At 38.5% G+C, this 27,430-nt stretch overlaps 1 protein-coding gene across 2 annotated transcripts; it reads left to right on the top strand.

The window, feature by feature from the left end:
• On the top strand, positions 1–27,100 carry VIRMA (vir like m6A methyltransferase associated). 2 transcript variants are annotated; one of them, XM_059863770.1, is made up of 25 exons: positions 1–131; positions 2,766–2,881; positions 3,127–3,213; positions 3,602–3,650; positions 4,134–4,302; positions 5,213–5,335; positions 6,113–6,415; positions 7,298–8,450; positions 9,485–9,976; positions 10,696–10,850; positions 12,715–12,797; positions 13,242–13,335; positions 13,471–14,015; positions 14,603–14,838; positions 15,570–15,822; positions 17,309–17,526; positions 18,860–18,992; positions 19,552–19,704; positions 21,375–21,535; positions 21,783–21,879; positions 22,832–22,998; positions 23,143–23,474; positions 23,554–23,634; positions 24,357–24,500; positions 24,957–27,100. In XM_059863770.1, exons 1-25 carry the CDS (start codon positions 69–71, stop codon positions 25,112–25,114), a joined length of 5,565 nt encoding a protein of 1,854 aa, XP_059719753.1. In that variant the 5' UTR covers positions 1–68; the 3' UTR covers positions 25,115–27,100. The 2 variants fall into 2 exon arrangements, with proteins under 2 accessions (XP_059719753.1, XP_059719761.1); XM_059863778.1 differs by lacking the exon at positions 23,554–23,634.
• Positions 27,101–27,430: the final 330 nt, after the last annotated feature.

Below are 27,430 nucleotides of genomic sequence, written 5' to 3'. Positions count from 1 at the left end.
TCCCGCCCCGCGCGGCCCGGAAGCGTTCGCGCGCGCGCCGGAAGCGCGTCCCCCGCGGCCCGGCCAAGATGGCGGCGGATGCCGCCACCGAGCTGCTGTTCCTGGACACGTTCAAGCACCAGAGCGTGGAGGTAAAACGGGTTTCGAGTCCGCCTCTCTTCTCACCTCTCTTCCCCTCCTCTCTCTTCTCCTGAGCTGCTGCCGGCGTCCCCTTGCTCGCGCCGGGACCTCCCGGGAGTGCGGAACCCCCGCTGGGGCGGGCCCCGGCGGCGGTCGGGCAGGAGCAGCCCCCGGGCTGGTGCCTTTGAGGGGGGGCTGCCGCCTCCTTCCCGCCTCGGCTGACGCGAAGCCTTGCTGGAGCCGCTGTCCTGGCAGCCCGAGGTGCTGATGGCAGGGGGTGGAGGGTGGTGGGAAAGCAACGGGGATTCGGAGGTGGCGGGGAGTAGAGGCGAGCGGAGAACAAAGAAGATAAGCGTGCTTCGAGGAGGCGATATAATGGAAGAAGTTGACTTCTGAAATGGCCATTCTCTGCTGCTTGTGAGACTCCCGATGCTCTTGTGTAGCTGATGATGAGGAGGGATATTTGTGTGTTTGTGAGGTATTCCCTTAGATTTATTCACTTTACACAAAATGAGTGTGTCAGGCTCTTTTGGCAGTGGTAGATCGTGCAGATATTGCACTTTGAGGGTGTTGGGATCCTGAGCATCTTTGAAACTGCTGGTCTTGCAGCAGATTTGTCTGGGGCTGAGCTCGATGTGCTGTTCAGGGAGGAGGAATGGGACTGTTAGGGGAAAAGTGATTGTGTACTGTAACATGACAAAGACGTTTCGAATTCATGCAGTAACTGGACTGCATTTATGGATAGGCACTAGGGAAAGAAAATGGAGTATTTTGAGTTCATGCTGCAATGAAATGCAATTGAAAAGTGATTCAGGAGTCTTCTAGCTGTTCAGATTAGCTAGGCCCAAATGTGTTTTTGATTCCACTATTAAAACAATGTTAGGTGGGGAGTGCTACCCAGCGCTGTTCCCCTGGCTAGAAACAGTAGCCACTTTTACTCCTCTCCAGGACCCTGTGTTTTCTTGTTGGACAGTTTTAATATTTTAAAATAATATTCTGTCACTTCCATTCTTACCAGTGGCATTGTCCAAACCTGAACCTTAGGTATTTTATGTGTTTCTTGAAAGCCTTCTTTATGTTACACTAATTCTTCCTCTTTGTGGATTATGAGTGCTGCACTGGAACTTAGAGTTCTTGAAAAGTATTGCTGTGATTTGGAATAAAATTATTTATTTGGCTTGGCTATGCAGGTTGACTGCTGTTGAGTAGTTCAGATGTAGGGTCTTTTTTTGATGTTTTCTAGAAGTGGGTTGAATTCACTTGTTGTTTTGGTGGTGTTGATGCATAGGTGTCAAGACATAATCCAGCATCATTTAAACAGAATTTGTCTTTATTTGGGTGGTGCTCCTGGGGATGAAGCTCCCCAGAGCCGCTCTTCCTCCAGAAATCTGAGTCTGCTGCATGACTCAGATGTTTTTTAGAGGCACAGATGAGCTCCCACAGCCCTCACTCCAAACAGGCTGCACTCGGCCTGTTCCTGTTCGTTCATCTGTGCTCCCTGTCCTAGCAGGATTCCTTGGTTCCACCATCCAGCTTCTAACACATCAGCCCACAGGCCAAGCTGTTGTATTGTGTGCTAAAAAATGTCTGCGTCAATTTTTTAGAAGACAGTAACACATGCCCAAAACCATATCTAAAAACTGTTTTTAAAACTCCACTTGGTCTGTTTCACTGCTTACTAGCTTTCTAAAAATTTTAGTACTTGCTTTCTGCTGGTTTCATTTGCTGATTGTAGTGAAAGACATAAATTTTGACTGCAAATCAACTTGTTTTTTTGTTTTTCATTTTTTAGTTGTGTTAATAGACAGATCAGTGGCTTGGGGTTTTTTTTTTCCAATCAATCTGCTAATTCAGCTTGCTAACTGGAAGTGTGATTCTGAGCTTCTCTTAAGAAAATCTTTATATGTTTACAGTTGAACATGAAGTTGTATATGTGTACTGTTTTATGAGCATATATACAATAAAAAATGATGGATAAATGTAATACGATCTAATGCAGTGAATTTAGTGAGAGAAGACGTCCAGCATTAATTATTTAATAGCTGCTACTTGGAAAGTCGCTGTAAGTTTGATAACTTTCTAGTTTGCTCAAACATCTTTTTGGAGAGTGGAAGAATTCTTTATACTTGCTGTTTCTGTGTGTTAAACAGAAATGATATTTGCTAAAGGTTTTCAGGTGTTGCAAAATTGGAAAAATAAACATAATATGGAAATTTTGTACAGATTTTTGTACTTACTTTTGTAAGTCAGATTACAAAAGTAATCTGAATTACAGTATTGTTACAATATTCAGTATTATCTTTGAAATATGAAATTTGCTAATGTTTAGAATTACATCGTGCATACTTCCTGTCTGGAAAAAACAACCTGTAACTGTTTAAAAGATCCTTGCAAATAGAGGTAGTAAATTAAGTAAATAAACTAGTAACACTTTCTATGAAAAAATAGTGTCAAATATATGAAAAGTGCCAAGATTATATTAAAAACTCTATTTTTCTGTGTAACGGTGTTTATCAGTGTTTAGTATTTTACAAAATTGAATTTTATTATAAAGATTGCAACATGTTCTGTTAGTGGAGAATACAAGTACATTAATTTGTTTGTGTTTTACGTTTCCTAGACTTTGCTTCTTCTTTGTTTTGTAGCAAAGTACCAATATTGATGTGGTTCGTTTTCCATGCGTGGTTTACATAAATGAAGTCCGAGTCATTCCTCCAGGAGTGAGAGCTCACACAAGTTTGCCTGACAACAGGGCTTATGGGTAAGTGAAAGATACCAGGTAACAGATTCAGGAAAACCTCCCTCTTATTTTTTTGTTGAGCTTTCATATCTCAATAGACCTTCCTACAGAAAAATGTAAAATGTATTTATGTGTTTGCTGAACTTGTAAGTGTGTTGGGGCGTTCCTTAAACAGTATAATTTTGTGGGTTTTTTACTCCTTGGTAGTCCTGCTTACTCTGATAAGGAACTCATCTAATTTAATTTTACTTTTATTCTGTTCCTAGAGAGACATCCCCCCATTCATTTCAACTGGACTTGTTTTTCAACAATGTCAGCAAACCAAGCGCTCCTGTTTTTGATCGGCTGGGAAGGTAAGTTCCTTCAAGATTCGTGTGTGGCTTCATTATCTACCTTTTCTTCCTGAAAATTTTTATAGTGCAGAGAATGTGCAATAGAAAATCCTGTATCTCCCATGACTTTCCATGTTTGGTTTGGATTTTGCTAGTTTGTATTCTTATCCTTTTCCTCCAGTCTGTATGGAAGGACATAGTTTTATGCTTAAAGAAAGAAAAATTTCTGTCGTTTTTAAATTTACAGAGCCCATATATATTAATGCAAAGAATTCTGTAGAAAGAAGTGATTTTTCTTTCTTGTATGTATTTGTTCAGTGTTTTATTGTTGGCTTTTTTGATTAGTTTTGCTGTGTTTTACTTCTGCTTTATATTAATGAAAAATGACTTTGTATCTTTCATTTAACAGCCTTGAATATGATGAGAACACTTCAATTATTTTCAGGCCCAATGCAAAGGTAATGCAGAGTGATTTAAACCTCTTCTTTCCCTTCATATCTGTCATTTAGGTGTAAATATGGTTTCATGTGGTACGTTAGCACTGTGTAAAGTGTTTTTTGTTTCAAACCTTATCCTAAAACCTGTCTGTAGTTGAGATACTCTTTAGAGTCACCTTGTGGTTTTTCATATTGTCATTTGTTTGTTAGTTGGGTTTTTTTTCATTAATAAGCTGTAGTAGATTAGGGATCTATTTAGTCAGTGTGTGTACTGCAAGGAGTGTAATGCTTTTAGAGGAAGATTATTTGTTGCAATAATTGATATGTTTAATGTGTTCTCAGTTTTCAAAATGTGGAATAAAGAGGTATTTTAATGTTGGATTCTTCTTTTGGCTTTTTTGCTGATACAGTGATGCTAGAGTAACTGTTTTGGAGTTGCCTTTAAGTGCTTTTTACTTTTCTTTTTTTTTTAATTTTTGTAAAATTTTTTTTTTAAACCAACAGGTCAACACGGATGGATTGGTTCTTAGAGGGTGGTACAACTGTCTGACTTTGGCAATATATGGCTCAGTTGACAGGGTAATAACTCATGAGAGAGAGTCACCTCCTCCACCACCCCCTCCGCCTCCACCTCCTCAACAACAGCCTGGATTGAAAAGGAATCCAAAACATGGTGAGTCTTGGGAGAAGACAGAGTTTTTGTCCTTACAAATCAGTGTTACACTATCCCATCTGTAAAACAAATCCCCAGTTCTTCCACATTTTAGGTTACAGTGGCTTTAATTTTTCTTTATTGTGTCTTTAGTTTCGTATTTTCTTCTAGGTTTATATTGAATGGTTTTAAGTAGGGTCTCATCCAGTGCTTTTATGGGAGTGGTGTATTTGATGTGTTGCTAGTTACTTTGGATGGTAAAAATGCAGTTTAACTTGTGTGAACTCATTACAATGTAGCTGATTGGAATATTAAAAAAACTGATTAGAATAGAATTAAAGCCATAAGAAAATTTCACAGTCGTAGTTAACTTTGCTCATCTGACTTGTGTAAAGTACGTTACAGAGGAGTGCTCTGCACTGGTTTTAGAACAGCCATAAATAGAATCCGTGGCCAAGTTTTTGCTTCAATTTTGATTTTAGATTTAAAATTAGAACTATTGTTCAAAGTATGGCTGGAAGGCTGCAAAATTTGAATACTACATGCAGTAAAAGACAGTTGTTAACTGTAAAAACCAGTCGAGTAAAATGTGAACTTTTTTTTAAAGCAATTCAGATATCATTGATAGTGTTACAGTATGAGTAGTGTCAAAACCAAAATTGGCAATTACTCATTAAGTTTTAAACAAGTATTACATAAAAAATCAGTAGTGTTAATAAGTCTGTTTGTTGATGTAGTTATTGTTTACATCAAAAATTACTTCATCAAAAGTGACTTTAGAAAGTTGCCTCATGTAACGCAGAATACAGATAAAATAAAAGCTGCGCAATGGTTGTTCCCCAGTCAAAAGTAACACTGAAACCCCAAAATTTTCTGCTTTTATTCCTGTGGTTTCATTAAATGCAAGTTTTTATTTTCCCAATAAATATAGTTGATGGAGAGAAAGAAGACCAATTCAATGGCAGTCCTCCAAGACCACAGCCCAGGGGTCCAAGGACACCTCCAGGCCCTCCTCCTCCTGATGATGATGAGGATGAACCTATGCCAGTGTCAGGTAGAATGAGAAGAGACTGTGTTTTATTTGCTGCACGTCACTGCTTAGAGGAGGCAGAATTCTGTGTTTCTGCCCAGTGTGAAGTTTCTTATCTGCTGTTACTACTGCTGGACAGATTCAGTTTTAGAAAAGGGATTTGGAGAAAAGCAAGTTTTGGGTTTGTTCATTTGCATGATTTTTAAAAATACGAGATTGGGATTATTGGCTGTTAACTAATACACTGTTGAACATGTTGCACATGTTTTATGTAAGTTTTCTGTTGACTCTGGTATCCATTGTTCCTCTGCATTATTCTGCAGCATCTGCCAAGTTACCCAGTCTCTGTGTAGGTTAGAAGTGCCAAGAGCTCTGCATATTCAGAGTCTTGCTGAATTAAGTGATTGTGTTCGGTTTAATCACGAAAAGATTTTTAAAATGCTTTTTTTGCATCGCTAGTATCTTGATGCAGAAACCTAAAACATGTATACTGCCATTAAAAACAATAAAATATTTCTATAAATACCTTAGCAAAAAAAAAAAAAAAAAAAAGAGCTGAGGAGAATCTCTTTTTATTGTATGCAGGGGGATATGTGGTGACAAAGGATGTGTAAAAAGCCAAGGTAGTTAATGGGCTGGAAGACAGACACAGAGAGGTGAATGAACCCTTTATAATCAAGAAGGAATGGTCAGGCCAACTGTATGGGGCTACATGGGATCTACTCATAGGGCCAGTCCTGTTTAATATCTTTGGATTTCGGAAAAGTGCTCTTATTGCTGAAACTTTGTATCTGTTTTTAGTGGTTGGGGAAAAAGAAGATGATGTGGACCATAGGGAGGATTACTTTGAGCCGATTTCTCCTGATCGAACGTCCATTCATCAAGAAAGCCAGTATTCGGATGATGGAGAAGTAGAGGAAGATCAACCAGAAGAAGGGGAAGATGATGATGATGTGGATGTTGAGGAGGAGGAGGATGAGGATGATGATGACGATGATGATGATGATGGTCATACAGTAGAGAGTATTGCTGATGAGGAAGAAGAGGAGGAGGAGGAAGATGATGAAGATGAAGAAGAGGGCGAAGAGGAGGAAGAAGGTGATGGTAAGTTGTAGAGTTTAGAAAAAAAATAGAGGTTTATGAAATCTTGATGGCAGTACCTTCATGATGAGTATGTGCAAGGGAACTGAATTTTTTTCCCTTGGTGTCCTGGTTTAGGGCAAATTTGGGAGAAAACCTCCAAAGGGGGCCCTTCCAGAAAGCAAACCCACATGGCCCCTCCCATCAGCTGGTTTGGGAAGGATTCCTCAGAGAGAAATGGCAAGAACCTGATTATTTAACAGGCAAAGCACCCCCGCCCCCCAGCGTCACCCTAGGACACTTGGGTTTTGCAACATTGCCTTATTTGTGGTCCTGACATCTCTCAAGAGCAGTATCTTGCTGTCAAATATTTATTCCTTTATAGTAAGACTTTCTATAAATAGAGGAAAATAGATACAGTTGTATAGGTGAGAATGAATATTCAATCTTGTTTTGTTTAAAAAATGTAGGAAAGTGGTGAAAGATTATTCCTTAAATAAAAAACAAGTGAAGTTGTTTATATAACATATTTAGTTGTCATCTTCTTGTGTTATTTAAAGATCCCACCCATGTCTGTGCAAAAAATAGAAGACTAGAAGTTGTTTTAGAGGTGCAATCACAGGAAAAAAATTGGACAATATAGTTGTAGTAATGTGTATTCTAGTTAAACTTCTTGCTTTATACATTCTTTTAAATGACTCCATTATTACATAAAAAAACCCTGTCAGGTGGGTCTTTCACTCATATCTTGACAGTGAAGGCTTTTTGTATGTTAGTGTGTGGTTTTTCTCTAGCTACTAATATTTGTGTAAAATGAATCACTACTTTGTATTTGGAAGATATTCTCTGCAGTTATGAACTGGTTTATTCATAACTGATTTGGTAACTTAATCTTTCTCTTTTTAGGAGATGATGGCTATGAGCAGATTTCAAGTGATGAAGATGTAATTGCTGATCTAGAACGTGAAACATTTAAGTATCCAAGCTTTGATATTGAATATACTCCTGAGGATCTGGCATCTGTGCCTCCTGTGACATATGAACCTTTTGAAAAGGAGCTTGGACCGCTTTTATACTTCAGCTGCCCTTACAAGACTGTATTTGAAAATGAAGTTGCTAAAATAAAGGACCAAGACACAGAAAAAGAAAATTCAGGGGCAGTGGAAGGCTCAGTTAAATTAACTGAACTGTTGGAATTATATCAAGAGGAAAGGGGTGCAAAGTGGGTCACGGCATTAGAAGAAATTCCAAGTTTAATAGTTAAAGAATTGAGCTACTTGCTGGTGAAAGACACAAAGCAAGACTATATTACCCAGCTAGTAGACTGGACCCTGCAAGCTTTAAACCTTCAGGTGGCTCTCAAACAGCCCATTGCTTTGAATGTTCGACAGCTCAAAGCTGGGACAAAATTGGTGTCTTCATTAGCAGAATGTGGGACTCAAGGAATAACGGCACTCTTGCAGGCAGGAGTTATTAATGTGTTGTTTGAACTGTTGTTTGCAGATCACGTATCATCGTCCCTTAAACTTAATGCTTTTAAAGCTTTGGATAGTGTCATTAGTATGACAGAGGGAATGGAATTGTTTCTAAGAGGTGGCACAGATGTACATGAAAAAAGTGGTTATCAGAAACTCCTGGAACTCATACTGTTAGATCAGACTGTGCGAGTTGTTACAGCTGGTTCTGCAATTCTCCAGAAATGTCACTTCTACGAGATTCTGTCAGACATTAAAAAGGTGGTGGATCAGTTAGCAGAGAACACTCCTCCTCTTCCTAATCACACAGAGCCAGAACAGGACCAGGACTTGGCAGGACTTGAAAGAACCAACCAAGAATATGAAAATGATGTGGAGGCTCCTATGGATATGGATCATCTTTTGGAATCTTCTAATATAAGTGAAGGAGAGATGGAAAAACTTGTTAGTCTTCTTGAAGAGATCTTCCATTTGATGGAAACTGCTCCTCATACGATGATTCAGCCCCCTGTGAAATCTTTCCCTACCATGGCACGCATTACAGGCCCTCCAGAAAGGGATGATCCTTACCCTGTCCTGTTTAGGTACAGCAGTTGTAAATTCAATTTCTAGAGTGCGTTCCCTCTAGCTTGATAGAAATATATTTCAGAGGTGACTTTGAGATATTTCACTTAATTCTTTTATGGAAGATTTTAGATTGTGGATATGAAGTCTGAGAGAGATTGATAAATTAATGTGCCTGTTATTTTGTTGGCTTTTGATCAACCTAGAATGCACCTAGCCAGAAGTTAACATCCTTATGACTCCTTACGAAACTCCTTATTGCTGGTAATGTGCTCACCCTTCAGTTGCATTCATAGATGCTTACTGGTTATGCTAAGTGCTGTCCAGTTTGAAAGTGGTTATAAATCTAGAGTGTTTCATTTGTCATCTTGGAACACAACTATGTGTATGGGTAAAATAGGTCTGGAATTCCTCAGTCTGGATATTGAGGTGGCAAGATGCAAACTGGCCTCAGATTGATGAGGAGGTTGTGCAGTTGTGTCACTGTGCTCACTTTCACTGTACAGGCAGAGGAGCTGAGGCCTGCCTGCCTTCAGCCAGTTAAAACATCTCATGGGTTCTTACTCTGTTAGCAAGTTTCTGTCTAGAAGGTGTTTCTCTAAATGCTGACAAATTTCTTTGGTAGCAGTGGTGTAGGTCATGGCTGAATATAGGCATCTACATGCAAAGAGTCTTCAAAAATTGCCTGCTAGATATGCTGTAATGATTGATTTTCTAGCACATTTAAAACATTGAATCTGACATTGAGGATTATTCAGATGCAGCAAATTTAATAAAATGTAGTGGCCTGTTTTGTGTGTAGATATGGTTGAGGTTTTTTTATTGTTTGGGTTTTTTTATGGTGATCAGAATTTTAGGACTTATTTCTTGTAAATATTATAGCAATTACATTTTGTAAGGTTTAAATTATGTACTACTTCATAATTAGTTACTTCTTGTAGTCCACGGGGCAATAAGTACTGAAGCTAGGAGGTACATAGTTTTATATAAAGTGTTAACAAATTTTGTAGCATTGCTGATTATTTTCCTGATTTGGGTTTGGTTTTTTTTTCAGATATCTTCATAGTCACCATTTCTTGGAATGCATTACTTTGCTACTGTCTCTTCCAGTGACAGGTGCACATCCAGGTGTGCTTCAGGCTATCCGAGATATATTGCGTTTCCTGGCACAGTCACAGAAGGGTCTACTTTTCTTTATCTCTGAGCACGAAGCAACAAACTTGTTGGTTAGAGCACTTTGTCAGTTTTCTGACCCAGATCAAGAGGAAGGTCTGCAGTCAGATGGTGCCAATGAGGATACTTTTGCCCTCTGGCTCCTCCATTCAACACAGACGTTACAGTGCATTTCGGAATTGTTCTGCCACTTCCAGCGGTGCACAGCCAGTGAGGAGACTGACCACTCAGATCTGCTGGGAACACTTCACAACCTTTACTTGATCACCTTTAACCCTGTAGGAAGATCTGCTGTGGCTCATGTATTCAGTCTGGAAAAAAATCTCCAAAGTCTTATTACTTTAATGGAGTACTATTCCAAAGAAGCGTTAGGGTAATGTATGCATTTATTTATTTCCTTTAATTTTTTAATTTTAAAAGTATCTATCTTTTATGAGTAATTCCATTAATCTAAAATTTCCTTTAGATCCTGATGTTTTTATTTAAAGCCAAAACAACTTTTAAGTAGAAGCATGTAATACAAAATCAGGCCTGTCATTTTGTAATCAGGTACTTAATACCCCAAATCTGTGTAGGTCATCAACAAAGTTGTTGTGAAAACATCAGTAAGTAGGCAGTTTTTATTTAAGCATAAAATGTTGCCTGTGAAACATGTAGAAAGTTTGACTCGGTACGGAGAGTACTGCCTGGTACTCTGGGGTGGGAATCTCTCAATTCTTCAAGTTCTTGTAGATGTTAAATACAGTCATTGTTTTCTCTGGACAGGCAGTTGTACTACTTTAGGTAGCAGTGATTTTAAAATGATTTGTGAAACAGATAGAGTTACATAAAAATATTTGCATGCCAGTTGCCTGGATGTCATGGTTTGTTGATGCTGAAATGAATATGAATGTGTATAATGTGGCAGAAAGTGTTCTCTTGGCAAAAAACATAGGAGGAAATTGTTTGGGTTTCTTTCATTGATAATTATGTGGGGCAATCCTTGTTGAAGGTTAAAGTTCCGTAGATAGATTTTTAGGGGTCAAATAATGAAAATCTAACAGATATCCAGTTGTGTTAGCTGTGATCTAAAGAAAAGCCTTGTTGTTTCAGGGACTCAAAGTCTAAGAAGTCAGTGGCTTATAATTATGCCTGCATCCTTGTTTTGCTGGTGGTACAATCTTCCAGTGATGTCCAAATGCTGGAACAGCATTCAGCACCTCTGCTGAAGCTTTGTAAAGCAGATGAAAATAACACCAAGTTGCAAGGTACAGTTTATGTAATTATTAATGAATTGTTTGAATGTATAGAAGCAATCTTTTTTATGTGAATAATTGGTGCTTTACAGTTGTCTGGCTTGGATAATGAAATTACTTTTCCAGTTGCATCTGATTAGTTGAGTCACTGAGATAATGCACAATTTTTTTTCTGTTAATGGGAGTTAAATAGGAAATACTTTTTATTAGTTAAATTTTTTTCAAGTAAAATAGCTGCCATGAATTCTGGATAATTACAGGAAGTTTGAAATTATTCAAACTGTGTTGATAATAGGAGAGCAAATTTCTGTAGAAGTGGACTAACTAGCCATTGTTTACTATTGCTATAGTAAAAACCCACCCCCAGTGGGATGAGGAGGAGAATCAGGGAAAAACAAGTAAAACTCCTGAGTTGAGATAAGAAGTTAATCGGAAAAAAGTAGCATATAATAATACTAATAGTACTAATGTTAACAACGGTAATAATTGTAATAAAAAGGAGACAAGAGATAAAACCCAAAGAAACAAATAATGCACAGTGCAATTGCCCACCTGCTGACCAATGCCTAGCCCCTCCCCAAGCAGTGATCATCCCCTTCCAGGAAACTCTCCCAATTGTCATACTGAACATGACATCCCATGGTATGGAATATCCTTTTGGACAGTTGGGTCTGTTCTCCTGGCTGTGCTCCCTCCCAGCTTCTTGTGCAGCTCCTCATTCACAGAGCATGAGACACTGGAAGTCCTTTACTTAGGGTAAGCAGTGACTTAGGGTTAGCAACAACCAAAACATCAGTGTGCTATCAGTGTTATTCTCATGCTGAATCCAAAACACAGCATTGAACAGCAGCTAGGAGGAAAACAAGCTCTATGCCATCTGGAACCAGGACAGTGATGTAGTGTGACAGAATCTTTACTACTAAATAATCCTGGGACTGTTCTAAGGCTCTTAGGCCAGCTGACATGGAATAGTCCATGTTACCCTGTTACTACATCTTTTGATGTCCAAAATGTGTCTTGGTGTCTTCCTAGCTTGTGTTGACTTACAGATCAGGCCTGGGACACTCAGAAAAATCCTGCTGGAGACTATTCTGACACCTGAACATTGAGACTCTGATGTCCAAAGTTGTGCTCTGCACCGGTTAACCAACTCATGTAGACAGTAATTTCTTCCAAAACTTAAATGCACTGAATGAAATCAGAATTCCTCAAAGTTTTAGTTTAAATCTTTCCTCTGTCATGCTCTTATTTTTGCTCCTTGCCTGATCATCAGACTGCTTTATGAGAAGCAGGCTAGCTTATTAAACCAAATAATTAAATCAGTCTGAGTCATCAATTCATATACACTTGATCTTCATGTTTTTATAAATATTTTCAGGAGCAATGGTTTTTAAATCTCTTATCCAGGAACCTGGGACTTTCAGGTTATTCTAGGCTAAGAGGGAGACTGATAATCTGTATGGACTTTTAGCATGAGTGAGTGCAGGGCACAGATTGGCTCTATTTGAGCACTTAATGGAAGTTTTGTACTTAGTTTGTAATAACCTATGCTGTACATTAAGGGGAATGTGTTCTCGTTCTTTTCTTTAGCTGACAGTGCCTCTTAGTGTCTTTTGTAAAAAAATATTTGATTACAGGTAATGCAGATAATGAGATGAAAATTGCCTTCAGATTGACTTCAGATTTTGTCAGTGTGCATAATATAGATTGCCTGAAGTTCTATTTTTGTTAATCCTTTTCGGCTGGCTACAGCTGCACTGTGTGCCCCACAGATTTTGCACTTGGCTTTAGTGTCTATTGTGTAAATTAAGTACATTTTGATTGGAAAAGGTTTTATGATCATAAATTCACTGACTTAAGTATTTTTTTTCCCCAGAGCTCAGCAAGTGGCTTGAACCTTTGAAAAATCTTAGATTTGAAATAAATTGTATTCCAAATCTTATTGAATATATCAAACAGGTCAGTAAAATATAGGTAGATGCTATCTTTTATTTATGTTCTATAAGCTTAGACCTTTTGTAGTCTGATATTTTATCTTAGATATATACTAACATATTTAAAAATGCATACTGTTATCCAAAAGAGATGTTTCTATTAAAGCTTATGATCTAGGCTGGGTCTTGCATTGTTATATTTATTGAAACAAAATCTGAGGTAAATATACGATGCAAAGATCTAATTATTTAAATATTTTAGCTTCCTGTAAATCACAATGCAAATGTTGATGCTCTTTTTTTTGTTTCTGCCTTATTTATGACTGCTTACCAAAAGGTGAAATAATTAAACTTTTGTGACATACTTACAGTAACTAAATACAGAATTTGAATACTAAGCAAGCAGTACACTTGTGAAGTCCTTCCTTGTAATACAGGCTCATTCCTTTTTTTTCTTTTCTCCTGAAAGAATATTGACAGTTTGATGACTCCAGATGGGGTTGGTCTTCCCACTGCACTTCGTGTTCTGTGTCATATTGCATGTCCACCGCCTATGGTAGAAGGTATGGCTGATGTATTTGTACAGGTTAAAGCACAAATCTTAGTTTTTGAGTCTTCTACTTAAACCTGGCTGAAGTGTAACTGTGATTGCCCAGAAGAAATTAGAAATACAGAAATGTTATTTCTTTTCTGTACAGGTCAACAGAAGGACCTTAAATGGAATCTTGCAGTTATTCAGCTCTTCTCTTCCGAGGGAATGGACACCTTCATCCGGGTGTTACAGAAGCTGAACAGCATCCTTATTCAGCCTTGGCGACTCCATGTCAACATGGGCACCACGCTGCACAGAGTCACTACTATTTCCATGGCCCGCTGTACACTGACTCTGCTTAAAACAATGCTGACAGAGCTCCTGAGGGGAGGATCCTTTGAATTCAAGGACATGCGTGTTCCTGCAGCACTTGTTTCTTTACACATGCTCCTCTGCTCTATTCCTCTCTCAGGCCGCTTAGATAGCGATGAGCAAAAAATCCAGAATGACATTGTTGATGTCTTATTGACTTTTACACAAGGTGTTAATGAAAAACTTACCATTTCTGAGGAAACTTTGGCGAACAATACTTGGTCTTTAATGCTGAAGGAAGTTCTCTCATCAATTTTAAGAATTCCTGAAGGCTTTTTCTCTGGACTTATACTGCTTTCAGAGTTGTTGCCTCTTCCACTGCCCATGCAGACTACTCAGGTATAACTGAGATGTATTTATTTTTTAAAGCATTTTTAGTATTTATATATAACGCTTTGACCGTTTTTCTAGTAATTGAAGGAACAGGTATGTGAAAGGATGAATTAAAGTTGTATTAAAGCATTTGGGCTCATATAGATTCTTTGTAGATAAGTCTTTTTCAGCAGAAACAAAATTGGTATTATTTGGAGCATTTTTCTTCAGCTAGCAGTCATATGTTGTTTTTTTGTCCCTTGTGAGATTATCTAGACTCCTGTTCTGTTACTTAAGTGACTGTCTCCGAACCTTTTAATTTAACTCTGAATGCTGAACTTGGTATATTAAGGCTCTTCTTTCTTTTGTCATGGATCTTGAGTTTGTGATCTTTATTAAGTAAGCATCAAAGGTGTGTGGCAATCCATGCTCCTAATTTGAAATACCTAATTTGCTGGCTCATGCACTGTCATTTGGTGACAATGAAAATGGCATTCCATATTTTTAATGAGGACAGTAGTCGTACTTTTGTCTTTGCTTGTACTTTGTGATAGAATTAATGTTTTATCATAAAAACTGACAGGAAGAACCCTGCTGCCCTTCTGTTCCTGCAGGTAATTGAAGCCCATGATATTGCAGTGGCCCTTAACACCAGGAAGCTGTGGAGTATGCACCTCCATGTGCAGGCCAAGCTGATCCAGGAGATCGTTCGCTCTTTCTCGGGCTCGTCCTGCCAGCCCATTCAGCACATGTTGAGGCGGATTTGTGTTCAGCTGTGTGACTTGGCTTCACCTACTGCTCTTCTCATCATGAGGACAGTATTGGATCTAATAGTAGAAGACCTGCAAAGGTATTTTTGTTTTCTTTTGCAAAGATTTTGTTGATGAACTGTTAAGTTCACCTTGCTTCTGCACAGTAGATTTAGCAAGAGGAAAGTACGTTTGGAAATATGCTTCATTGTGGGCTGAACAAATTCTCATTCCAGTGCTATATGCTGTGTCCTGATAATGCTTAAGGTTGCCAGAGAACAGCTCATGCCTCTAGGTTTTGATGTAGACAGTTTCATGTTGCATGTTTATGGTAAGTATTTTAAGAAGATTTTCTTCAGGTTTGCTTTGCAAAGCCTCATCTCGCCTATAAAGTGCTTCTAAGGACCTGTGTGACGGAAATAAGAACAGTAGGCCAGTAAAGTTTGCTGTGCTGGGATTACATATGTGTATAGATGTTTGTAAACTAGTGTAAGTTGAATGATAAAGGTTCAGAGGGTTTTGAAACTGAGTGCTCTTTCTTTGAAACATAATTATCCACTTAGATACTGTTTACATAACAGCTTATTTCTCTTATACATTTAGATGCCCTACAGTGTATTAAATGCACAGTAGATTAATTAATGATGTGACCAGAAGTTCTTTAGTGAAAATTGAGCAGTTTTCAAAAAGTAAATGGAACTGTAAGTTTAAGTACGCAAACTAGGTGGGTTTTTTTTCTAAAATGCAGAATTATATGACTCCTGGGATGGTTTTTATAGTTTCTTAGATCACTTTAAACCAGCTTTTTCACAGTGCACTGATACCATTTCAGCAACACAGAAGATAAAGAGAAACACTACACTGGACAGACCACTCGACTGCTTGCTTTATTGGATGCCCTGGCTTCACACAAAGCTTGTAAATTGGCTATTTTGCATCTTATCAATGGAACTGCTAAAGGAGATGAAAAGTATGGAGAGGTTTTCCAGGAGCTCTTGGCTTTGATGCGATCAGCTGGGGACAATGTGACTCATCAACAGTGTTCTGAATATGTAACTTCCCTTTTACAGTCCCTCTGTGATCAGGTATTTGCTATATTTAATGCATAATATGTGTTGATTATTGTAGGAGACAGATTAAATGAGGTTGTTTCTAAAGTACCTTTCTTTCCAAAATGAAAAAAACAGTAACATTGTTGAAACACAAAAAGTATGTGTTGTTGGCTAATTTGGCAGATGTGCTGCCTTCTTGTTCTTGAATGTAAATATTTTCCATTTTATGGCATGTCTTTTGCTTTTTGTGCACTTTCTGGCAGCTCATTAGAGACCAGAAACTGAATGGCAGAAAGATTTCCTGTCCCATCAGCTGAGAGAGGGATACCTTTTCTCCATGTGGGCCACTGACAAAACTTGACTTGTCACTGTTCACTTCTTAGCTAGTTAAATAAATATGTATCTCTTAGTGATCTAACTGAAACCTCTTGATAATGTATTCCAAATATAAAGATATGTATGCTATGCTGGTACTGTAAAACTCCTCCATTAAAAAAAGCAGAAGTTGCTAGAACAAGGTAAGAAATGCTAGTTGAAAGTTGATTTGTAGACTGGCCCTGTAGTTTCTCGTTAATATGTGCACAGATTGGCATGCCATCATTTGTCTCACTAGTGCATGTATTTATTTGATCTAGTGCTTACTCAGTTACACAGAAGACATTTGGATGTTGTTGGTCAGTAGAGATAATCAGCCATTTGCATACAAACAAGATCTCTCTGTCTTTCTCCTTGGGAAAATCAATCTTGTTTTATTTTATGTAAAATATGGAAGTGACAGAAGGTCCAAAACTTTATAGGTGGTGTCTGCAGCCTCTTAGTTTTCACAGAACCTTAGAATCAAAGCATCTCTCAAATTGAAGGGGGCCCAAAAGGATCATCAAGTCTAACTCCCTGCTCTTCACAGGAATATCTAAAACTAAACCATGACTAAGTGTCATCCAGATGCTCTCTGAACTCTGACAGACTTGGTGCCTAATCACTTCCCTGAGGACCCTGTTCCAGTGACTGACCAACCTCTCGTGAAGAACCTTTTCCTGATGTCCAACTTGAATGTCCCTTGATGCAGCTTCACTCCATTTCCCTGTGTCCTGTCGCTGCTCACCAGAGGGAGGAGAGCACCTGCCCCTCTGCTGCTCCCCTTAAGGCATTTGTAGATTGCTGTGAGGTCACCCCTCAGCCTTCTCTTCTCCAGGCTGAACCAGCTAAGGAACTTCAGTCTCTTTGACCAGTGTTTTGAGATTGAGGGACATATTGACACCTAATTTTAACTCTGCTGCCATATTTCAGAATTGGAAGCTCTTATGTTTTAGAAATAATGGTTTGTAGCCCTTAACAGCACTGAACAAAAAAGATACTCTAGATTAGTATTTTCCTGGTCAGTAATAACTGAAATACTGGAATAAGATGATAAAGGGAGAGGGAAAGAACCCAGTGCTTCTGTCTTCATGTATGGTTTATATTTACTGCAGGCATACAGAATTCATTTTTACTAAATGTATAATAATAATAATTCTTTTAGGATATTGCACTTATTTTACCAAGTTCATCAGAAGGCTCTGTGTCTGAATTAGAGCAGCTTTCCAACTCCTTACCAAGCAAAGAGCTGATGCCCTTAATTTGTGACTCTCTGATGGAAACATTAACAAATTCTGAGAGCAGTTACAGTTGTCTGCTGACATGCATCCGAACAATGATGTTCCTTACAGAGCATGACTATGGCTTCTACCACTTGAAGAGGTATGGTATTTTATGATATCACTGACAGCTTAAAATTGTTTAAAAACTGTAGCGTAAAATAATTTTTTACATGCTTAGTAGAAAATGTTGAAGATAAGGCATTGTTTCTCTTTGGGGCTTCAGTGTTTTACTCAGTATTTTGGTCTTCCTTCACACTCTGAATAATTTCTGCAGTATGCATACAGAAGCACATAGTTTCAAGAAGGAGACAAAGCATTGGAAACAGGTTTGTACACTCTGTTTCCCCACTCCAAGGCTGGAGGATTAGAATGGGATGTAGTGCTCTTGTTCTTCCCCTTTTGAGACACTCAAAGAGCTCTCATCTGGCACACTGGAGAACTGTCTGTACTTCCTCTATTTTTAGGGGATTCAGTTTGCACTTCTCCGAGTGTTCTGACCTCCAGACAATTAAGGCTTTAGGAATGAGTTGTTTTTTTCCAAACTATTTTTGTTCACTCACTTTGAACAGAATATATACATGTATTGGGCAACATGTTGTTTTGGCTCTCGATTCTTTGTCCTATATTTGGACCTGTTTCTGTTTGCTGAAGTTGAAGTGCAGAGGCAAAAAGGTGAGATTTGCAGGGAGAAAAAGGAGCGTTGTCAATATAAGGTGGTTCAAAACATTTTATAAGTCATGGATGCCAGAAGCCATATAACCACCAATGAAAAATTAGCAAGTTACAGATGCTGTTCTTGCACCTTAGAGATGCTGGATCCCGTGTGTCCAGCTGTCAGCTTCAGTGCTCAGCCTTGCTATTTCTGTTCATGCTGCATTTACAGTTTGTTTTCTGCAGTTAGGCATCAGGGGATGGAGAGGAATTGTAGCTGCAAGCATGATCCTGCTTCATACATAAGGTCCTTGTGCAAGCACATATTTCTGTACTTCAGTCCCTTTTCTGCCAAAGATGAAATTGTAATTTCTTGAATGTTTTGGAGGTAGTATATATAGCTCTATAGTGTATGTATATATATATATATATATATATAGAGTAGTGTGTATATATATATATATACACACTACCTAATATAGGTAGTATATATAGCTATATATACTATAATATATAGCTATATACTACTATAAAATAGTAGTAGTATTTCAGAGATAGATATATATATATCTGAAATATCTGCAGACAGTACTGGTGAAAACAGGAGTCTAGTATGGAGAAAATAATGAAGCTCCAGCTTTGTAATCAAGGCTGAACTTGATAATTGTAAAATCTGCCAGGTTTATTTTGCATATATGCCATTTTCTTCTAACCAGTTTTGGTGGAATGGTCACAGTGTATGTACTAATAAAGTATTTTCTCCCTTTGTGTTTTGAAAACAGCTCTCTAAGAAAACACAGCAATGCTCTGTACACTGTATTAAAGCGAGTAATAACTAGTTTCAGCAAAGACACGGGTGAACTGGCCTCTTCATTTTTGGATTTTATGCGACAGATTCTAAACTCTGATACTCTGGTAAGCGAATATGTGTTGAATGCTTAAACTCAGCTGCATTTCTCTGAAATCTGCAGTGTGAGACATGCTCAGTAACAATTATTTCAGAAAGCAGTTGATTCTGCAGATTGCTGGGTGAGGCTTTTCCATCAGTAATGTTAGTGCCATCTTTAGTTTTTAATGAAATCTGTGAAAGCTGGGCAAGGATGTATGTTTAGTAACTAAGAGGGGTTTTCAGTAGGAAAAAAGGCGTGGTTCATGCTGATTTCCTAAGTGAGTAGTATGCTGTAGTGTCCCACTTTTAGATTCACAGCATCCTGTTAAAGAGCTGCTGTACTGAGAATTATAAAATCTGTGATAGAGACCTCATCTAGTACAGGAAAGGGTTGCATTCATCTTGATGCAGTATATAAACTTGCTTGTTGAAGTGTACTTAAAATAATTTACATCATATGTTTTTAAATCAAGAGAACTCATTTTGCTAGATTTGCTCTAATGTGTGTTTGAATTCAAAGAGGTTTGCAGTCCAGAAGTATTGAACATTTATGAATACTTACTCCCCAACTGTCAAATATTTTAGGGATGTTGTGGAGATGATGGAAGCCTTATGGAAACAGATGGATCCCATTCAGGCAGAACGCTGGGTCTTACCACTGCAGAGTTAAAACATCTACTACAGAACAAAGAAGACACCCCAGAAAGCCTCCTTCTTGATCTGGAGAAACATGTTATGGTAAAAGAATTTAAATAATGAAGTTGATGCTGCAGTTTTCTGTTAGCCCAGGCGGTTAATGGTGTCATGGAAGGCAGCACATGCCTACAAGCAAAGAGGGTGTAGGATAGTGATGAAGGAGATTGTTAAGGTAATAAACAGCAGGAACCCCAGCTTAGCTGTGGCTTGATGTAACTGGTAAGTGGAATTAATATTGGGGGCTGGATATTGTTGGATGTTTTCATCAGAGGCCTGAACAATGGATACCTTTTCAGTGAATTTGTGGATGCCAGTAGGATGTGGGGCGGTGACTAATCTGACAGACAGCAAAGCCTCAATCCAGAGAGATCTCAATAAATGCTTTAGGATTGATTTAGCAGAAAGTTTATGTGGTTCATTAGGAAAAATGCAAAGGTCTGCAGTGAAAGCAGGATAATCCCATGCCTTGTTGCAGGCTGGGCTGGCAAGGGCCAGGTGGTTATGTTGGTTGATAGGTTAAATATGGGCTGACAGCGAACAGTCACAAGGAGCAGGTGAGTGAGTGTGTTCTCAGCCATCCTGGAAGGAGCATGGTCAGCACATCCAGGGGCCTTGTCGTCTCCCACGACAGGATGCTACTGAGCTCTCATGTGAGTGTTGTGTTCACTTGTGACCACCTTTGCCCTCTCACCATTTCTAGAGAGACCTGGGGAAACTGGAGAGGGTTCTACAGAGGTGGTTAGGGACCTAGAGAACATGTGCTAGAGAGAGAGGAGGAAGAAGCTGGGCTTGTTTAGCCTGGTGAAGAGGACTCAGGAGCAATTTCAGAGTTTGCCACAGCTGTTTGGGAAGATAGTAACAAAGAGGGTGGAATCAAACTTCTCTTGGTAATTCCAGATGATTAATCAAGGGGCAATGTCCCTGGATTGTGGCTTCAGAGGTTCAAGTTGACATTAGGAAAAAAAAAAAAATTACTCACTGAGAGAGAAGTGAGAGTGAAGCACTGAACAGGTCAGTGGGGCTGTGGGCTCTCTGTCACTGGAACTTTTTTTTAGACATGACTGGATAAAGTTATGGCTGACCTGACCTGGCTTTGATGATAGTCCTGCTTCCAGCAGGGATGGTGGGGAATGGACTAGAGGACATGTAGAATTCAATGCATCCAGCCTTTCTATGATTATAATTGCAAACTTAACTCTGGTATTCAAATTTGATTCTGTGTAACTGGTGGCAGCCATGCAGTAGATGGCTAATTTAAGAGTCCATGAAACAGCTACTCCATAGCCTATTGATCACAAATGCCTTTGAAGTGCTTTATTCCCTCCTGTCCCTTCCCTGGCTGCCTGCATCTATTAGCTAAGAGATTAAAAGCCACAATTGTTCTGAATGAGGAACAGCAGACACAGGACACTGGAATGCTTTAATAGAAAGCTTCTTAAATAAAACCTGGGCAGTGTCTTCCTTGGGACTATTCTAAAGGATATTGCATCAGTTGGGAATGGAACCTGGAATGTTCATGTGGTGTCATGGTATGTTTAATACCACACCTAGGGGCTTTCTGCTGTTGTTTGTGTACTCAGGTGTCTTACTTACACTGTTTGTGGCTGGGTAGACTGTTGTATAGTACCTCCCCCTTTTTTTAATAAATAAGAAAAGCATTATTCCATCTCTGCAGAGAGGAAAAAATTTTGACTTGTTCTGTGTTGACATAGGATCGTTCTAAGGAAGATGATGGCCTTGAATCCTTACTGGACAACATTGTTGGAGTAAGGCAGATGTTGGAATCAGCAGGTGATTCTTGTCCACTGAGTGACCAAGATGTTGAGCCTACTCTTTCTGCACCAGACTCTCTTCAGAATTTGTTTAACAACAGGTAAAATGGTTGAGTGTGTCAGCAGTAATTTATTTGTGAAAATTGAGTATTTTATGCATACATAAATTAAGTATATTAAAAGCAGGGTCTAAAGAGCACTGTTGTCACTACTACCCATGAGTCCCAATGTATTGAATGTCATGTGAGTATCAAGGGTAGGGCAGCAATGTTCACCCCAGGTGCTTTGTACACTTGCAGTTGCTTGTGGTTCATAACCAAACAGGCCTTTGGCCTTGTTTTGTTGTAGGACTACATACGTGTTGGCAGATGTGATGGATGACCAGCTGAAGTCCATGTGGTTCTCACCCTTTCAGGCTGAAGAAATAGACACTGACCTGGATATGGTAAAAGGATTCATTAATGTATTTAAAATGGATTTAAAAATGAGAATTAATCTGAACTAGTAGCATCAGAAATTCATTTGGCCAAAGGGTTTGTTTTCCAGAACTCACCTTTCTAACTTGACCCAGATAGAGAGGTTGGCATTTGTTAAATGGGTTATCAAATGCCTTCAGATTGACTTGGAAGCTGCTACAAAATTGGGATCTTTTGCAGTACCCTAGGGGAGCAGTTGCTGTGTCAGTCCCAAACTGCTTTTGCGTTGCTCTTGAGGCTTTTCATCAGTTTGTATTAAAGGTAGAAAAGAATGTGATTTAGTTTCTTCTCCTTGCTTGTCTTCTGTCATTGCAGTGGTATCCACAAGAGCCTGATAGCTTCACTTTTTTTAAAATTTAAATATTTGCTCTGAGGTGACAGAAGGGGGAAACATGGCAGTAGTAAATGAAACTACCTGCACAAAAGCTTTTCACAGTTTTTGAAACTTTTGTAATCTAAACTTTAATGCTAATAATGAAAAATACAGTAGCATTCCTGGTTTTTTAGAACTAAGAAATTGGCAGTGTCTTATTTTCTTGTGTGAGAAATAATCAGTTTCTGTTGACTTCATTGCCTTAATCGTTTTTAGTTTTACTTTTTTAATTTACATGCAAAGATAGTTATGTTTTAATTTCTTTAGCAAAACCAAAACTGTATAAAAGTGACATTAATAAATTTGTAGAGCTGTATCTTAAGCAAGAGAATTGTCCAACTGTGTGTCATTTAGTGACAAGATGGGTGTTCATATTTGAGAGCTATGCCCTTCACTCCTTTCGCATTCAGATCTGTCAAGATAATTATTTTGCTGCAGCTCTGCTGCATTTTTTGTTACTGCTGCCCTTTTTTTTTTTTTTTTTTTTTTTTTTTTTTTTTTTTGGAGGTGCTAGTAATGACTGTTTTGATTAAACTCTCTTTTTGAAGGTAAAAGTTGACTTAATTGAACTGTCAGAGAAGGGTTGCAGTGACTTTGACTTGCAAGCTGAATTGGAGAGGTCATTTTTGTCAGAACCATCATCTCCTGGACGCACAAAAACCACAAAAGGGTTCAAGCTTGGCAAGCACAAGCATGAGACCTTCATAACTTCAAGGTAAGTTAACAGTGTTTTCAGCATTGATTTGTATGTTGTCAAAACGTCAGATACCTTTCAAATTGCATCTCCAGTATGGAGAATGCCTGACCATCAGTAGTACAGTGTTACATTAGCTAACTAAATCATGGTTTGTCATGACAGTGGGAAATCTGAGTACATAGAGCCTGCAAAGAGAGCTCATGTTGTGCCACCACCCAGAGGGAGAGGAAGGGGAGGATTTGGACAAGGAATTCGACCACACGATATCTTCCGTCAGAGGAAGCAGAACACAAGCAGGCCACCCTCCATGCATGTGGATGATTTTGTTGCTGCAGAGAGCAAAGAAGTGGTTGCTCCAGATGGGATACCACCAGCCAAAAGGCCACCAAAAGTCTCACAGAAAATTTCTTCGCGTGGTGGGTTCTCAGGGAACCGTGGAGGACGAGGAGCTTTTCACAGTCAGAACAGGTTCTTTACACCACCTGCTTCAAAAGGTATGCTGGTTCCTGTATCAGAACTAGAGTAGATGCATGCTAAAATTGCTTCAGTAATACTAACCCACTTTCCTAGCAGTTCATCATCCCCGGTGTGAGATCTTCCCGAAGCAGTGTTGTTACAATGAGTTGTTTAGCACCAGGAAAGATTCTCTTGAAGGTGAGAACCTCCAAAGCTGTACAATTGAAACAAGGCTGTGAATTCCTATGCTGCCTTTCTGCCTCTCTTTTACAAAAGGAGTCAGCTGTTTCAGCAACTCTTGGAGTGCTTCCCTGTCTTTTGTGACATGTAGTAACTAAAACCAAGCACCACAGTACATCTCTGGGTTTAAATGAGGCTTTGGAGTAAAAGGATGGAAGATCCTGACAAGAATATGATGCAATTTTTAGTGAATCTGGAGATTGTAACCTACAGAGTGTTAAATTTCTTTCATACATAGACAAGATTGCATTCTTTTTCCTTCCATCCCATAATTAGGGCAAGTCCTTGCAAAGTAGAAACAGAAAATACTTCTATTCATAAAGTTATAAATACTAGGATTTATTTCACCACAAAATCTGGAAGAATAAGAATCTGATCTTGATACGCTAGATAATGTGAATTCTTTTTAACTTGAGTCCTTGCCTGATGAACAGATCTGTTCCCCTGATTCTGTGCAGAATAGAGTAACTCGTAAGTAAACTTGAAGTAACTGGAAGAGTAACTTGAAGTAAACTTCAAGTTGGAATACTGCAGGTATGTTGATACAGAGTATCTTTATCTATTTGAATTGTATAAATATTATGTTACCACCCTGAGTATTGTGAAGATTGAAATGGAAAAAAAACCCAAACCCAGTGATGTTTGCTTAACAGTGTGTTGGTTTTTCTCTCCCTATCTAGGAAATTACAGTCGTCGTGAAGGTGCTCGAGGCTCAAGTTGGAGTGCACAGAGTACACCCAGGGGAACCTACAATGACAGTAGAGGTGGTCAAAGCAATTTTAACAGGGGTCCACTGCCACCACTGAGACCATTAAGTTCAGCAGGTACATGGTATTCATATGGGCATCGAACTATAGAGAATTCCTTGAATTTCATTTTTGCTTTACAAATGAAACCATGCAAGGATGCTGCAGACACCTTGAAATTCAGCAAATGTTTTAAGCATATATGAACAGTTGTCAGTGAGACCGTGTCAAATACGTGCTTTCGTACGAGCTGCCCTGTAACCCATAAAACTTGCTGAATTGAACACTTGATCGCAGAATCTTAATTTTGCACTCAGACTTTTGTCATTCAATTGTCTTCGTACCTCCGTGGTAATCATAGCGCAATTAAAGCAGCAATGCTTGCCTAAAAGAAAAGTGAAAATTAAAAGGAGGAAACAGACGCTGTTTGTATCTCATCCTGGTTTTGTTTCTTACGCTTTCGCAGCAGCTACTCCGCCTAGGGCTTTTTTTTTTTTTTTTTTTCCAACTGAGTATACTTTTCTTTGCTTTAAGGCTACCGACCGAGTCCTCGCGATCGTGCTTCCAGAGGCCGTGGAGGAATTGGACCGTCTTGGACAAGTGCTAATAGTAGTAGCAGTGGTGGCTCAAGAGGGAAATTTGTTAGTGGAGGCAGTGGAAGAGGTCGTCATGTACGTTCCTTCACACGATAAAATAAGACCCAATGGTGGAACAGCTCAACCTTGTGGACTTCTGTGAAGATGACAAAGAAAGCAGCGTCACTAACGGACCAATTCAGAGCTTCTGGTATCTGGAGGACACCAAGAGAATATTTTTGTCTGAAGAAAAAGCTTTTGTTTGATACAAGAATTGAAATTTCAATAAAATTCAAGACTTTTTGTGTACAATTGTAAATTTTTTGTTCCTTTTGAAAGAATGTTTCAATTTTTTTTGTGGATTTCAGTAGACAATACTCAGTAAAGCACCTCCTTGAGTTAAGACTTGAAGGACTTCTTAAATATTCATTGTGCCAAAAGAAAGGTGCAAGTGTTTTGTGTGTGACTTATTACTGCAAGAAAATTAAAAAATATGTATGTAATGAAATTTTGGGGTTTTTTTTCTCTCAGGTTTAGAGCCATTAGCCCTCTTTTCTTTTGTTATTTTGTTAGCCAGTCTGAGTTATTAATGAATGAGGTGTGTCTGCCAGCAGGTGAAGTAGCCAATGATAGAAGAATAACTGAAAATAATCTGTTAAAGTCTACAAATGTAAATGTAATTTATGTAGGTTTTGTTGTACATCTTGGGAAATGAGATTAGAAACTTTTAAGTCCCACACCAGGTAAAATTTGAATAAAATCTGTTACTTACTTCAGGGAGAGTAAGTCAACATTGCATCACTTACTTTACAACTCCAGCTTATGCATTAGGAGCACAGGAGTTATTTCATTGGAAAGCAGTATATACTTTCAGTTAAAAAGCAAATACTCATACCCTTAGAGTACCTGGAGTTAATTTGTTCCCTCTCTCTCCTCTGCCTAACATAGTGGAGGAGAGGCCAGAGACACAGGTGTATAACCTGAGCCAACATGTAGTCAGGTAGTGATATTAAACCTGGTTTATAAAGAACTGGAGTTTTGTTCCTGTGATTAGACTGAGATACAGTGCAAAGAGAAAAAGGAGGAGTAGGAATTCATAAAGAAATACCACTACTTTATTAAATTCTGAATTTATTTTCATATTGAAATCAGTGAAGTCAGGTTTTATGTGTTTGCATTCCTTTGGGCTCCATGGGTTTCACAGAATTAACAGATTTTCAGTAGCCATTGCATTTTTGGACAGGGTGGCCTAAAGGCCACATGCAATATTTGTAAATGAGCTCCACTGTAAGACTTAGTTTGATTTTCACTTATACTTACTTGCTCTGTTGACATTACAGAAGTGCTATAGAGGGGTCTTACTCTGTTTAAATACTGCCCACACCATAATTGAAGTGTTTCTAAAGTATGGTAATATGTTAAACTGAAATTTTTTTACCTTTGTATTACCTGACTAAATGAAGTAAGTTTTTCATTTGATACACAGAAGGCCCCTATTAGCTGTATTTTTCCTGTGTGGAGACTCTGAGACTGTTCCACTGCCTGGGAGGTGATTGAAAAACCAATGAAAGTGGGAAACGCCCATGAATTGACTGGGTGCACCTATGGGGAACAGTATCCGTTCTTGAAGGGTTTAACCTTATTTAAAATAACATGAACAGATTTGGACTGGAAGCCAAACAATTTTCTGAATGGTAAAATAAGAAGGAGATGTAATTTTACTTATAATGACTAAAATGGGTGGAGCTTTCACAGGCATTACTGTTATTAATGCTATTTTTTTAAGGAGCACTGCATAAATATTTTTAAAGCTGACTCACTCCTTTATACCATGTGTTTAAGGTGGTTTTATTTTTTTAGAAATTTTACTGTTTTCAAAACTACAAGGGATATAAATAATTTGGTTTCTGTCAGGGAAATTTGAAATGAAAAGTCTCAAGCATGGAATAAATATGTAAATATCCAGTACTGGTTCTTCAGAGTTTAAAATATACAGCATGTCACATTAGTAATTTTCAAACTAGGAGGAAATAAAGGGTTGGTTACATTGGTGTATGAAAGCTGTGTAAATTTAAACTTGAAAAATGAAGTGTGTGTACATAATGGTTTTGTTGTTTTTTTTTTTTTTTTTACTAATGAATTAAGTTCTGTGACCCTTCAATACAAAGTGATTCCTTTCATGGATAAATTCAGCATGAAATAATGCTGTTTAAAACTCAGGTGTTACTTGGTTTACTTTTTAAAATGGGATTGCTACCATGAGTAAATAACACTTCAAAGAAGTGTTCAATTTTGCTTTTGATACTCTGGCTAAAAAAAGACATTTTCAAGTTCTGTTTCCTGACTGGAACACCAGGAAGTGGATAAATTCAGAGACTCCTGTGCTGACTTGATGAGCAGAACAGTGGGAGGAGGGTGAGTGAGGCAGAAGAG

This window comes from Haemorhous mexicanus, chromosome 1, assembly GCF_027477595.1.
Source record: "Haemorhous mexicanus isolate bHaeMex1 chromosome 1, bHaeMex1.pri, whole genome shotgun sequence".
Lineage (NCBI taxonomy): Eukaryota > Metazoa > Chordata > Aves > Passeriformes > Fringillidae > Haemorhous > Haemorhous mexicanus.
Note: the sequence above shows the minus strand (reverse complement) of the source record. Positions and strands in the feature narration are given on the sequence as shown.